Genomic DNA, 14,463 nt, shown 5'->3' with positions numbered 1-14,463 from the left:
AAAAATTAAAAAAATGTGCTGTAATAATAGAAAAACAGCGTTAATTGAAACCTTGACATTTTCCAGACCATTAAGTTGTAATTGGCACATAATGGGAGCTGTTCTGGTCCATTGAATAGATTATATGCATTGTAAAATGTGTTTGAATAATATTGACATAAGGGATAAACTTCATATTCCTAGGATTTGTAATGCACTGTATGAATAGTAATATGCGTACTCATTCTATGTATGTAATTTTCGTTAGTCATAATGATAATTAACCAACTTAATGGAGAGGAGATCCAGAATGTGTATGAATATCTATGTTTGTACCAGGTCAAAAACCTGATGTTTGAAGTCAAATCTGGATCACATGTCACTCAAGTCTGGAGGCAGATTTGTTATTGACTTGTATTTAAGTTGGTGATTCAGAATTTATAGCATTCAAATTTTAATAATTTTAAGAAAACAGAATGATTATGGACACATATATTTCGTTACTCTCTGTGAACCTCAACTAAAATTAGAATCCCATGGCCATTAGGCCATCTAAAATCCAGTAAGAGATGAACTCTGCCCCAAAATAGTGCACAATACACTCTTCTGAAATCAGTTCACCTGGAGTAAGATTTAAATGCTGTATCCAGCTTTGTAAGTGTGCTTATTATGCTGTTGGAGAAAAATAATTTAATTTATTTTTCCTGTTCCCCCCCCCCCCCCCTTCCCCCCCTTGGTGAATCTTAATACAGAGTTTTCAGAGCATCTACAATATCCTCAAATGGGCATTCATCATATTCCCACAATTCTGCTTAGGCCAGGGTTTAATAGAACTTTCATACAACCAAATCAAGTTTGACCTGACCAGCAACTTTGGAATAGATTCATATGTGAGCCCCTTTGAGATGAATTTCCTGGGCTGGATTTTTGTGGAAATGGCCCTGCAGGGAACACTACTTCTACTTTTACGGCTTTTTCTTCAGTGGGACCTCCTCCAGAAATCAAGGTGTGTTACCATTTGTATTCTGCCATAGTGGACACTGAACTAATTTTTAAAGGAAAAGAATGGTGAACACCTTTGAAAACCTGAAGATAAATGCTTCTGGTAACATGATGTACCTGAATTAGTGGAAACTGCAGAAAAAAAACCCAAGTAGTGGCTGTTTTCCTTGGATTATGTGAGACCTGATCACCAGGACTTAAGGGATTGCAATCAGGGAAATAAAACAGTTATCCAGAGTTCGGCAATGTCCAATTTGCCATATGTCATTTGTTATGATCTTCTGTTTTAGGGGCCAGTGCTCAATTAACAGCATAGTCAGCCCTTCAGAAGATGTTGATGTAGAAATGGAGCGGCAGCGTCTCTTTGGTGGAAGAACTGGTAATGATGTTCTTCTTCTGTACAACCTCAGGAAGAGTTATGGAGGCTTCAGTAAGAAGAACATGGCTGTGGAAAGCATAAGCTTGGGAATACGGAGGGGAGAGGTAAAGAGGTCTTTTTTTCCGTTCAGAAAATAACACTTCTTTCTGAACAATTGTTCAGACATACTCAAGATGTCTACAATCAAAGATCTGTAGATAGCAGCATAACAATTTCAATTGCAGTAATTTCCAAAAATCAATAACTGGGTAAAAGCAGAAAGTTTGATGGTGTTTAAGAAGCAAGTGTTCACTTATTTTTTGGGTTACAAATTCATCAGTCTAACTTTTTTTTCTTGCTTATCCTTACCAAGTTACTGCTTTACAGGCTAACATAAAAAGCAAGTAGGTAGCATAGTAGTTCAATGTTCAAAGAGAAAGCAGGGAATATCTAGCTCAGTTGTAAACTGTGGACTGAATCCTAAAATTATCATGAAGGCAAACTTGTAGTTCCCATGCTGAAATCATCACAGTATATATATTTTAATATTTTAATTTTTTTATATATAAATATATATATATTAATATAAAATATATTAATATTCACTATTTTAATAAAGTGAAATTTAGCACTGAATGTGGTACTTCTAAAGATTTCAGAACAGCATTTATTTGGTTTTGTTTTGGCTTTTTAAAAATTATTTTGATGTTTTTGCGAATTGCAGATACACGTTTCAAAAATACTCATAAGGAAAAGACTTTTCTTCGTTCATAATAGCAGACTGGAAGATGTAAGAAACTGGTGAATGACAGCGCAGGTTCAGTGACATCCTGCCAGTTATAGATCAGTTGTTGGGTAACTGGGATAACCAGGAGGATGTTATTGCTGATTAAAAGCTATTTATCAATAAGAAAGATCATGAAACAAGTATTTTGAAAGTTTTGAAGTGCTATACATAGACTTACTATGAATCTTGTCCTAACTTAAACACATATTCATCGCAGCTTGGGGCCTGAAATAACCATTCAGAGTCAGCATGTGTCTTGGCTCTTTGGTGTTACTCTGCTTGTACAGAGTAAAGCAGCTCAGGAGAAACCGAGAAATATTTACTCTATGGACTGGTACAGGGCTCTAAAGTAGAACTTGAGATCCTCAGGTTCAAATCTAGTATTTACTAATAATGTGGAAAGACAATGTATTTAGTTACTGGGCAGGGTTTTAAGTGAAGAGCTAGAATCCTAAATAAGTCACTTTTAGGAATTATGGGGTAATAAAAATATTAAAATCATGGGTTTTTTGAAAACTGATTTTCAACTGGAAAGGGAATTTGCACATACAATATATTCATATGCAGTATCTTACAGACATATGATAGAAAATACAAAAAGGTGAGAAACTATTGAAGAACTAATATTACTTACTTCTTTCAGCATAGCAGATAGATCACTTTTGCTCCTTTGTTTTTGATCTCTGTTAGTGCTTTGGACTCCTGGGAACAAATGGAGCTGGGAAAAGCACAACATTTAAGATGCTGACTGGTGATATCATCCCATCGGCAGGACGTGCTGTTATCAGGACTCCTACAGGGTAAATAACACAGGGTTTGATCAGAATAGTACTAATTGATAATGCCAATGATCAAAGACACAGCATGTCTTCAGTCCTTTATACTGTACTCTAAGGACCTGTTTTGTTCCCTTTTAAATGTATATTGCTTTATTGCTGTTATGTCTCTGCAGGAAAGCATTTTAGCATTATTTAGTTCTGACAGCTCTGTTAATTGAGAATAAACTTGTCTGGTAGAAAAAATAGTAGGCTCTAGGAAGCCTTAGCATACAGTCTGTTTGAAATTGTAACAAGAATCTTAACATACAGTATGTCCAGATGCATGGATATTTATCCCCCATACTGCTGGTGAACTGAAAAGTTTTCAGGCTTAGGCTGATGAGCAGTGTTTCAAGTAGATAATTTCAAAATGTTTTCTGAAACTTGTGTCCTTCAGAGTCATTAATTGGTCAATATGCTATGTAGTTAGGATAGGAGGTAGCGTTGGTGATATTAAAGTTAATGTTGATGGAGTGATATATGAATAATGGACTTTTGGGGTTAAATGTAACCAACATTTAGCATTTTTCCCACAAAAATTGGAAGTAAAGTTATTTTTTAGTCAGGCCAAAGTAAAATGTATATGTGTATATATAAATGTATTCTGGACTAGCTAACAATTTTGAAACTTCAAAACATGCATTTTGGAGACGGACAGGGGAAAGGTTTAATTCCGAAAGTTTTTAAAGTAAGAATAATGGATTTTCCAAAATGACAGATTACATTTCTTCGTTTTAGAAATTAAATACTTTCATAGGTCACTGTTTGCTCACTCCTTTACAAAGATAATGAACAGCAGATTTAACTTCAAAATGTGAGTAGTTTCAAAATTCAGTTTTCTGAAAAGTTTACACCTCTTTTGAAATGGACACCATCACCACTACCAAACATGATTTTACGTAAGTGTATTTTGTTTGATTTCTTCATTATCTTTCATAACAGTTTTTTTCCAAGCGATACAGTGTAAAAATAATTTGATAACAAAGTACTCCTAAAATGACCAACAAATCATGAAGAAGGAATTACTAGAAAGATTTTGGAGAAATTATTCTTAAAATAAGAGGAACTTACATGGGTAAGGGTTTGCAATGGTTATAGACACTGCTAGACACTTGTTTTCATTTATAACTTCCCAGAACAGAAAACAAAACTTTTCAGACATTAAGCAACAACAAAAACAATAACAAAAGTTGTTTGGTTTTTTTTTTTTAATGATTTAAAATTAGATAAAAATTGACATTTGGTGTTCTTTGGAGCTGATGGAATGCTTCGCACCAGGATATCATGGAGGTCAGATTAGCTTGAGTCTGAAGAGGATTTGAGATTTACAGAAATAAAATAATCTGTAATAATTTTTTATAAGATATTGCCTTTAGGGCAGTATTTATGCTCCCAGGTTTTGTTTGGATTTTGAGGGGTATTTTTCTATAGATTTTAATGTGATTTGCCTTTGGTCCCACCTATGCATTTGTGGATTGTATGTGGCTTTCCCTGTACAATGCAGTACCAGATCTGTATTGGGGCAAATGATTTGATCTGGTGTGACAATTCCAAAATTCTAATATCCGCTTGAAAGCAAATATAAAGTTATAAAAATATATTTCATCATCACATTTATTGACATTTATACTATTTTTATTGGCTACATAACTTATTTTACCAGAATCCTTAAAGATAACTTCTAAAAAAAATCACAAAACAGTTTAACAATGCCTGTATTCCTTTTACTAGACATGTTATATACCTGTGGCTAAACAGATAAAAATTCTTCTGAAGTCAACATTAGTATGCTACTGGTTAAACAACATTAACAAAATTAAACTAAATTAAAAAAAAATAACAACAGATTAAATGCTCTCCCTGCACATGATGTGTACTACTTCCATTGCCTCCACTGTGTTTTATAAATCCAACATGAAAGCAAACTTTAAGATGCAGTGTTATTTTCCAGATACTAAAATATAGGTAATGAAATTTGACACACTTAGGAGGCTCGAGAGGAAGCCGCAGACATTTACATGTAAATGTCCAAAATACTCTTGACAACATTAATTATCACCCTGTATTATGGTGGTGTCAATCCAGGTTATGGATTTTTATGTGTTTGAAGTGGCTGAAGTGAGGGTAAAACTCATATTCCCGTTTTCAGAACTTACCACTAGCTTGAGAAAGCAGCCTCAAGCAAGAGGTGCAGCTACACAGCGACTAAACTTGGGGAAACAAACAGATTTGAGGCTGGGAGAAGAGATTCATGTTAATCCTGACTTTGTTCCTAGCTTCTTATTTTGGCAACTGCTGTTAAGCAGATCATTGTGCACTGTGTTGCTGTACTACTGAAAATCACTAGCGGGCAAATTCATTGACTCTTCCGTAAGTAAGATGGTTAATTAAGTTGACTATTCCATAAGTAAGACACAACAGGTCGGGAGAACCCTTCCTCAACAGTAGAAAAATTACTAAAGTTACTCATCCCAGGGACTTTTAGGTTAATTGGTTTCTATTTAAACCCGAGGAAGGGGGATATCATGGTAAGAAGTCTTCTTTTCTTACTCCACTAGTGTGCTCAAAAGGCTGGTATTCCTGGCACAGAGGAAGAGGAGAATTAGCTGAAGAAAGCAGTTGCTAGTCACAGCTGCAGACCATTTGCTGCTCAGCAGATCTAGACTTCTTTGTTTAAAATCTGTGTCATGAAGCGGCTTCCATAGAAACATTACCTTTGATAGCGATCCCTGATGAATAGTTTGGCCATCAGCTTAGATGTAGATACCAACTCCATTGTGTTTGACTGGGAAGAACACAAATTTTGTCCTCTGTGACCCTGAAAGGACAGGATATTACAACCTGATGGATCCTTCGTGATTTATTTTTCATGATCAAATAATGAAATGAGTATGCAAAATTATTACTATAAATGTTGGAGAACCTAACTAATGTAACTCTATGCAGAAAATCCTTAATTCATTACAGTTCCCGTTTCCTTTAATAACTATGTTTTAAAGTTCCTGGTTTGAAAAAAAACCCACCAAACCAACAAAAAAGACAAAACAAACAAACAAAACCCCAAACCCAGAAACTCAAACAAAACTATATGTACATTTTCCTGATTGCTATTGTAATCATTTCACCAAATTTAAAATGAAGTCAGCAGTGTCTCTTTGAGGCAGGTGCACTGCAAACAGCCTTGAATTATTTTCCAGGACAGGTCTTGCACCTTTGCACAGTACAAGGGACCAGAAATGGGCAGTGGGCTTTTTGAAAAGTGCATGTTGAATCGCAAAGTAGATTTTTGGGAAGTTCAACCTAAAACATCTTGGAGGTGCATATAAGCCTTATAGTAAGAACCTCACACATTGATAATCAAATTGTATTCAGGGAACTCCTGCTAGATTCCCAAAGAAAGTAAGAAAAATGTACTGAGCAGCAGCTGCCTTTTTAACAGGGCAGAGGAGCAGATTCACATCATCTTCAAGTACTTCTAAAAAATTTGTTGGCCTCTAGGTTTGTTTGTTGAATGTTTGATACTGCAAAACAGAAGCTTATGCCTAAGAATCTGAGAGAAAACTGCCTATGTTTTCATAACAAAAACTTAGAAAAATACATAAAAGCTAGATGTTATGTGACAGTTTTCAGTATCACTGAGATTCATAAGATGGGGTGTTTTTAAGCAGGGATGTTTATTAAATACTAGAGCCAACTTCATCTCTTCTGCAAATCAGGGCTTCCTAGCATTCTTGTTGGTAGGGGCATTCTTTTGGGAAGGGAAGCCTAATCTGTTTTTATTAAGCTTTTCTTTTTTTTGTACACTACAAATTAAATAGATATTTGAAATCCACTGTGTGCTTAAACTTTGTACCTTACCATTTACGTGGCAAATACATGTTTAAGGTATACAAGCAGGGCAGTCTACCAAAAACCTGATGTACTTTTTTTTTTATTTTCATATCCTTCTGCAGAAAATGTTTTTAGGAAACTTCTAATCTTTGTAAACCATTCTGGTTGTAACTGTGATGTGGTATAGTCCAGAAAGAGAAATAACAGGAATTTATCACAACCACAGCCAACATTGCGAAGATAATAGTAAAATGCCATTCACAGACAATTTTGCTTTTTTCATTATTTTGTGTACCTCATTAACATTGCCATTGTCAGTGAGATATCTGTGCAAATGAAACACAAAAATATTTATCATATAGTGAATGCATCTCCATATTAGGGATACTTGCAACCCCAATATTAAAGAGTGCCAAAGGAAGAAGCAGCATTGCAACAGTTACTTTGGAAGATGTGGAAATAAAATACTGATACTGAAGTACCAGCAGTCCCTCTCATAAAGGGCAGAAATACTAAAAGCAAAAAGGAAAATGACTAGCGAATATTTTAATAAAATTTGCTTACCTCTATTTATAAAATATGGTGCCATAGAACACTAGGAGGCTCTGGCATTTGAACAACATATATACGAACAAGTTGTCAGGCTTAAGTATGTATAATAGTTAACTGCATGGTCCGCTTGACATTTAGGTTTTATTGTGTTCTCCATAGCACAGCTGTTCCTCTTTAAGAGTACGAATGGACTCAAATTAGCTTATCCTTAGCTCTGCTGCCATAACTAGATTGCCACCAGTGTGTGAGCTGGCCAAATGAAAGCTAGTGCATAAAGCTGTAAACATTTTTGTAGTTACTTTTCCTGTCAAATAGCTTGAAGAAGTAAGGTGTTTATTAAATATGTACTAAGAAAAGCAGACACTTAACAAAGTGGTAAAACAAAGGAGAACAAAGCGAGTCCTCCTAGTCTTTGAATATCTGCTGGGCTGATTTGTCAGCAAATACTGTATGTCTGTTCCCCTTGTTTTGTTTTTGTTTTTTGGGGTTTTTTTGAGTGTACATTGGCCATTCTTTGTTTTTTTCCCCTTTCCATATTTGTGTCTAAACCTTCTTCAGTTACTCAATGTCATAAAGCTTCCCTTAGCCAAGGAGGGCTAAACACAGCTTGGAAGAGAGAGTATCAAAATCCTTTTAAGTGTCATGTCAAGATCAATGTAAAATAATGAATAGTATGACTAGTGGTTTGTTTGCTTTTTCCACAGGCTTTATTTTGCATTTTTTGCCATTGTAGCTTGCTGAATAGAGTTGACTTTAAGTTCATAAAGCAAAGTCTCACTTGTAGTGGGGTGCACAGAGGAAGAAATAGACAAGCTGGGTGTCATCTTGTTCATAAGGTGCCCCACTGAGGGAGGCCTGAAGCATTTGACAGTCTTCCTCATGTAATTAGTTTATCTCCCATGAATTTCCATCTTCCTTCTGCAGGGAGATCCTCAATGACAGCAGCTCCCCATCCTATTTAAATTATGTGTCAGTCATCTCAGTCGTTGAATTACAAAGTCACAGGACCAAAGAACTGCTTTCCAAAGAGGGGAAAATAAAATAGCTTTATAGCTTTATAGCTAGAACTTGGACTCTTTTGATAGTTATGATATTCAGCTTGATAAATAATTAAAAATGTAATTCAAATAGATTTTACTTGAAAGGCAGAATAAATTTACATCAATATAATGGCTGAGATAGCTGTTGTTACACTGTATATCAGTATAATTAGTTTAATTATATCTAAGCTATAGCTACATTAATTATATTTTAACCTTGATTTTTTTATAATGTTAATTGAGCATTAGCATGCACTGAGTTGAGTGTGCAGTTAAGAGTACAATGGAATGTCCAACTACTTTATCAATTTGTAAATTTATATTTCATTTTGACTAATTAATGGAATTTATCTCTCTACAGAAGCCATTGTAAGTACCATATATATCACTGCCTTTATTTTAACTGCATTCAGAAACTGCAGAAAAAGCATACAAAAATGAAGCAAAGTGCATAGCAGAGTCAATAGTGAAAAATTTTTTCCAAAAACAGCCATAAAGCTGATATTGAGGGTACTAAGTTGTCTCTGGAAACTTGAAACTGAGGTGTACCCGTGGATGTCAGCCCATAGCTAACCGCAGACTACGTTGCTGGTAACCACTGTAACAAATAAGAACCAAATCTAGTCTCTGCAATAACCTGCAATAAACCTCCTGGAAAGTACAGGTCCAGTTCAGACAAGAGAAGGCAACAGGTTGTGTCCAAGCTTATTCTCATTCATTCCAGTGTCTTAGTTTCTTTTCAGTGTCAGCAAAGGCTTCCTGAGCGCCACATGCCACCCAATGGTAGCCTTCAGGGCTGGAATCAGGTTTCGAAGGTTTCTTTCAACACATAAAAGAAATTGACTGATGTAAAAGGCCTTAAAATGCTCAATGGAGGAACAATTTTGATTCAAAAATTTTACTCACTCAGAGTTTAGGTCATTATCCCCAGTATCTTTGAAGTCTGGCAAGTTTCTTTCATTAATAATACAAAACTCTGTAAGATGAGCCCTCCAAACTTATGGAAGCCTCCTTGAGTCCTGGATTTGTTCAGGATGATTTGCACCAAAGTATCATGATTCTCACTGTATAAATGGAGACCAAAGCACTTAGAATGAGATGCAATACAATACCTTCCATGCTTCAAAGGCTGGACTGTGATATTTTCTTGAGGATGCTGTACATTCTGTTGACTCTTACCAAAAATGTACTAGAAATGTAATTTTTGGGCACATTCTGTTGGTTTTGTCTGTTGCAGCTCTTCTACTTTTAGGGAAAAATTAAATAATAAGTGGAAGCATTGACTGCTTATAACAATATTGTCTAAAAAGAAAGTCTTCACTAGGAAGGAGATAACTCATGTTCCATGTTAGTTATATGTCTTACCTTTCATGATATGTAACGAAAGTTACTAACAGAATTTAAAGATAAAAATCACTCAGTTTTTATAACGATACAGGAAGTCTTCTAGTTGTGTAAAATTCTGGTTTCCTGCCTATAGTTTTTAGATATTATACTGGAATTCATTGTGTCTACTGTACTATGGACAAAAGAGCTGAGAGGGGTTCAAAGCTCTACTTATATGTTCTTTATTTATAAAACAAGCTGATTTTTCATCTTCTGTGCCCTGTTGTTTATATGAATAACCTAATGAGAAATGTTAGTATGCTGATATTAAAAGGGCAGAAAAGAAATGTCTGTTTTTCTTCAGGTTGACAAAAAAACCCACAAAACAAACAACATTTTGCTACATGCTAATCCATATGTCAGAAAATATTTTAAATCTACATTTCCAATTTTATTCTGGTGACATCATACATGAAGATGTTTGTTAAGGAAGAAGAAGGTTATCATTAGTTCAATGAATAACAGCAGAATTAAAGAAATGAAAAGGGAAAAGCTTTTACAGTATATCGTTTAGTGAAAAGGTTTTCTGGTATCATGTCATTACCACTTGAATTGTTCATTTCATTTAGACCCATGAAAATTAAAACTGAGAGATTAAATGAATTTCAAGGAAAATAATTTTGCAGAGATGAGGGCAGTTTTCTGTTATATGATAGGTACTATAATTAAAAATTATGCTGTGTTTTTCTTTCATCTATTCTTTCAGTATTCAGAAAAAAGCTTAGAACCTGGCTAAACAAAACTGAAGGATGAGCTCCAGCTTTTTGATTTGGAAATCTACTCAGGATATTGCTAAGGAAGGAATAGTACTATATGTACCAAAAAAAGTCTCAATAAAAGACCATAATCATCATATAATGCCCTCAACTTCCCCACCCCAACCCCCCAGTCTGGTCAGATTGTTTTCTGCTTTGACAGATACAGAGATGGAAAAAAAAAAATAGATCCATGAGTTCTTTAGTGAATACATTAGAAGCTCATTATTAATAGGAACTCTTTAAGTGTTCAAGGTCAGCATTAATGAATAAAGTGACAAGATAAAGACCAAACTGAGTAAGAATATTAAATGATGTATTCTCACTGTACTCTTCCTTTATGAAAGCTAAAGGTCAACAGGTGGGCTATTGTTCATCTAAGGCCGGGTGCTTTATGGGAGGCATAACACTAAGATCATATCTATACAATTAGCACTGGAGACACTGATAATGTTTTTAGTTCCTGGTGCAAACCTGAGTAACTATTATCTGATATAGTTCTATCTGAAGGACATTAGATATCTGTTATTTTTTGCAGCCCTGAAACTTAATTTTTGTTTTTCATTGTATTGGACCCATTCCAGACTAGAAGTTTCTATCCAGCTACAGGATTCATGCTGAGTAAATGTCCCTGAAATTACCCCTGAGTGCGATTTGTTCTCTTATGCCTGAACTTGGCATATTACCAAAACCTCAGTCTTGTTTCTCCAAAGACAGCAGCTGCACCAAAAGGAAACCTTGTTAGTGTGCCTGAAACTTCCTAGTAAAACAAACCTCAGACACATCTCTCTGTGTCATCTCTAGATCTCTTTCAGATCTAGATTGCATTTCACTGTGGAGAGTGTTTCACTATGTTAGAGTTCATTGAATAAGGAATCCGCTGCTTCTGACAGGTTATGCAAAAAGATCAACATTAATCAATCCATACTTTAAAGTATAGATCACCTTAAAAGAATAATTTAATTTGATTTAGGTGTGGCTGGAAAATGAGCTGGTAAAACTCTTTACATACCTCATTTAAAATAACCTATAAGTGGATATAAATTAATGAAGAAGTACATTTCTTGTATCCTTTTTCCCCTATTTGTGAAGACTTTGTCTAGAGACATGTCTAAGGACAGTTAACTTCCTTGGCACCATCCAAAGCTACAAAGACAGGAAATTTTTATATCTTTGCCATTAAGAGCAAAAGACCATTCTAATTAGCCCCCAGCAATGTTTTTCATAATCATAATTTATCTTTTCATAACATTAAAATATATTTTGATGCTGTGGTTCATTATGTAAAATGCAGAATTTGTGTTTTCTTTTCCTCCCCAGACTCCTGAAACTTGTTAACAGAAGATACATATTTATATTTTCGCTAGTGATGGTATTTGTAGATCCTGCATTTAATACATTTATTTTGTGTCTAAATGATTAACCATATATTTAGTTCTCTTAACTAGAAACGTAGAAAACCACTAAAGGGAAAACTGTTCTTTTACTTAGAACCTTTTAAAAAGTTTTTTTCTTTCAAAGATCATTTTTTTTTTATTATTAGGTAACTTAATTATGACAGGTCTTTTCTGTACATGTAAATCAGCATCACTGAATGTTGAATTAGATGTTGGAATAAATAGGATAGGTTTAGTGTCATTATGGGTAATGAGACACCCTTGCAATCAAGCTTGCTTCTTAGCAATGAATGCAATTTCAAGTAATGCTGTACAGCTACAGTGATGGCCAAAGTCTCTTAAATCAGGGTAATTTTATATTTTTTTCCTGTATTGTCTTTTCACCTGCTAGGCTTTAATATTCTGTGTTTTGTTTTATTCTTGCTCTTTAGAGAATGAATGCACACATATGTGTGTGCACAGGCACGCAAAGAACACACAGCAACATTCCCTCCACCACCCTACTGCCCTTTTAATATTGAATGTAATGCATGCAGAATGGTTTTGAATTCTGACTCCTTAGAGCAGGGTCTACCAAAGAGATAAGGGAGGTAAACCTGGTAGGAATTCATTCTCATGGATCTGTCCTTCTGTGTTGATCTGTTCACCTTGACACACAAGCTGTTAGAACAGTGATGTGTGGGTGGCAGTGCTAATCTGAAAGGGACAAAAAGCATGCATGGCGTGTGGGTGGCACTATGGCAAGTAATCATACCAAAGAAGTTCAAACTTATTTACTCTACGAAGTTGAGGGGGTATGTGTTTGTCTTGAAGACCCTGTATGCCAAGGGTGAAACTCAGGGCTGTGTTTTTCTTAACGTTCAAGGTTTTATTTTTTCTTTAAACAGATCTGAAATGGATATACTGTCTGCTAGCTCTGAAGGCATTCTCATTGGCTACTGTCCACAGCAAGATGCCCTGGATGAACTTTTAACAGGTTGGGAGCATCTATATTATTACTGCACACTGCGTGGAGTTCCAAAACAGGATATTCATAAGGTAACTATCCAGAACAAATTTGCAGGGGGACCTGAACCCAGGTTGGTCTGCAGAGTTTATAAAACAATTATACTTTTTTTACATGAGAGAATAGCTAATATTTCATCTTAACAACTTTAGTAGTAACCGTTTTCATAACTATTAATTTATTTAAACAATATGGATTTTTTTCTGTTATGTCAGTTCAAAACACAATAATGTCACTGAGGATAGTAAAATAACAGTAATGTAAATGAAATTTCAGGCACAAAAACTCTAAAGAAAATGAAATTTATGAATGATTCAACACCTTCATTATCACACTTAGAGAACTGGGAGGGAGTATCACATGTTCTGAGCCATGCATCTCTGAAAAACTCTTCTTCAGAGGGGACATAAAACTCTGAAGGAATTAAAAATTGTTGAATGATTATATAAATAAACCAGACATCTGGATGCTAAGATGGCAGCTGTCAGCACTTTGCTAAGTAAACATTTTATATTTCACAAGATGGTGGCTGCATTCAAACCACCTGCCTGGAGCACTCCCTAAAATATTCCAGCTGCCATACCAGGCCCAGGGCTGTCCAAGGAGAAGAGGCCAAATTCATGTCATAAAATGTTTTAAGAACTGAATAGCAGAGATGATGAAAATATCTGGGAACATCACTGAGAAGTTTTAAATTTACAGATACAGATGTAGCTTTGCTGACCAGCAAACACTGCTCTTTTTCTGTAATGAGGCAATCAGCCAGCCAATTCCAGAAATTAAGTACCAAATGGGCATCGTGTAAAATGTGGGGGGTTTTCCTGTCTCTGCAGATGGAAGTTTCTGATCTGACCTGGACTTGAGCAGCTCAGTCTCTGGTGCTTAATTGCATCTCTATTCACATGAGAAAACTGGAGCGTGATACGAAATCTGTGTCTGTCATTCCTGCTGTATAGATTGGTTCCATGTAGTTGCTATGGCTCTTGATTGTCCTCCTAACCACCTGTGGTCTTCCTTTTCCTTTTTTCCAGAAGCAAAACTGCAAGTAACTGAAATGCCTTTTTTTTTTTTTTTTTTTTTTTTTTCCCCTACCTACTCAGCATTTTCCTGGCTATTGCCTCAGGATCCACTAAGTTGTTTACATTCATTTCCTTGTCTGTATGTGAGAGGGCCAACTTCTGGTTCTTTGCAGTCTTTTTTTCCCCCAGCAGCTAGGTACTCTTCCAGAAAAAGGTATGATTGCTGCAATGGGACATTGAGTATTCAGAAGTAACTGCCATTATACCTCAATAATGCATCAGGACAGGCAATGTCTTAAACTGATCATTTGGGTGTTTGTGGACGAGTCCCACCTGGCTGGACTTTTAACTGACTGTTTTAACCGTACAGTTCTTGCTACCTGCAAGAAATCATCATATGGTCTTTTATTTAGTTGTTTGCTTTTCATAACTCATTGGTGGTATTTTTTTGTTTCTGAGTACTGGCAGAGTGCTGAAGACTTGACTATGTTTCCCTTGATCTAAATGAACTATATAAGGGATAATTGTTATTG

General features: G+C 35.4%; 1 protein-coding gene across 3 annotated transcripts in view; it reads left to right on the top strand.

Moving 5' to 3' along the window:
• ABCA13 (ATP binding cassette subfamily A member 13) overlaps positions 1–14,463 on the top strand; it is a 200,360-nt gene that overhangs the window by 153,797 nt on the left and 32,100 nt on the right. For 2 of the 3 annotated variants that reach the window (XM_037381325.1, XM_037381324.1), the window contains exons 52-55: positions 732–985; positions 1,272–1,464; positions 2,817–2,926; positions 12,793–12,943. In XM_037381325.1, coding sequence (XP_037237222.1) covers positions 732–985; positions 1,272–1,464; positions 2,817–2,926; positions 12,793–12,943 — 708 coding nt within the window. Of the gene's footprint in view, positions 1–731; positions 986–1,271; positions 1,465–2,816; positions 2,927–12,792; positions 12,944–14,463 lie in introns of those variants that run through there. The other variant, XM_037381326.1, reaches the window with a different exon arrangement.

This window comes from Falco rusticolus, chromosome 3 (genome assembly GCF_015220075.1).
Source record: "Falco rusticolus isolate bFalRus1 chromosome 3, bFalRus1.pri, whole genome shotgun sequence".
In the NCBI taxonomy this organism is placed as follows: domain Eukaryota; kingdom Metazoa; phylum Chordata; class Aves; order Falconiformes; family Falconidae; genus Falco; species Falco rusticolus.
This window is presented reverse-complemented; position numbering and strand designations above follow the sequence as displayed.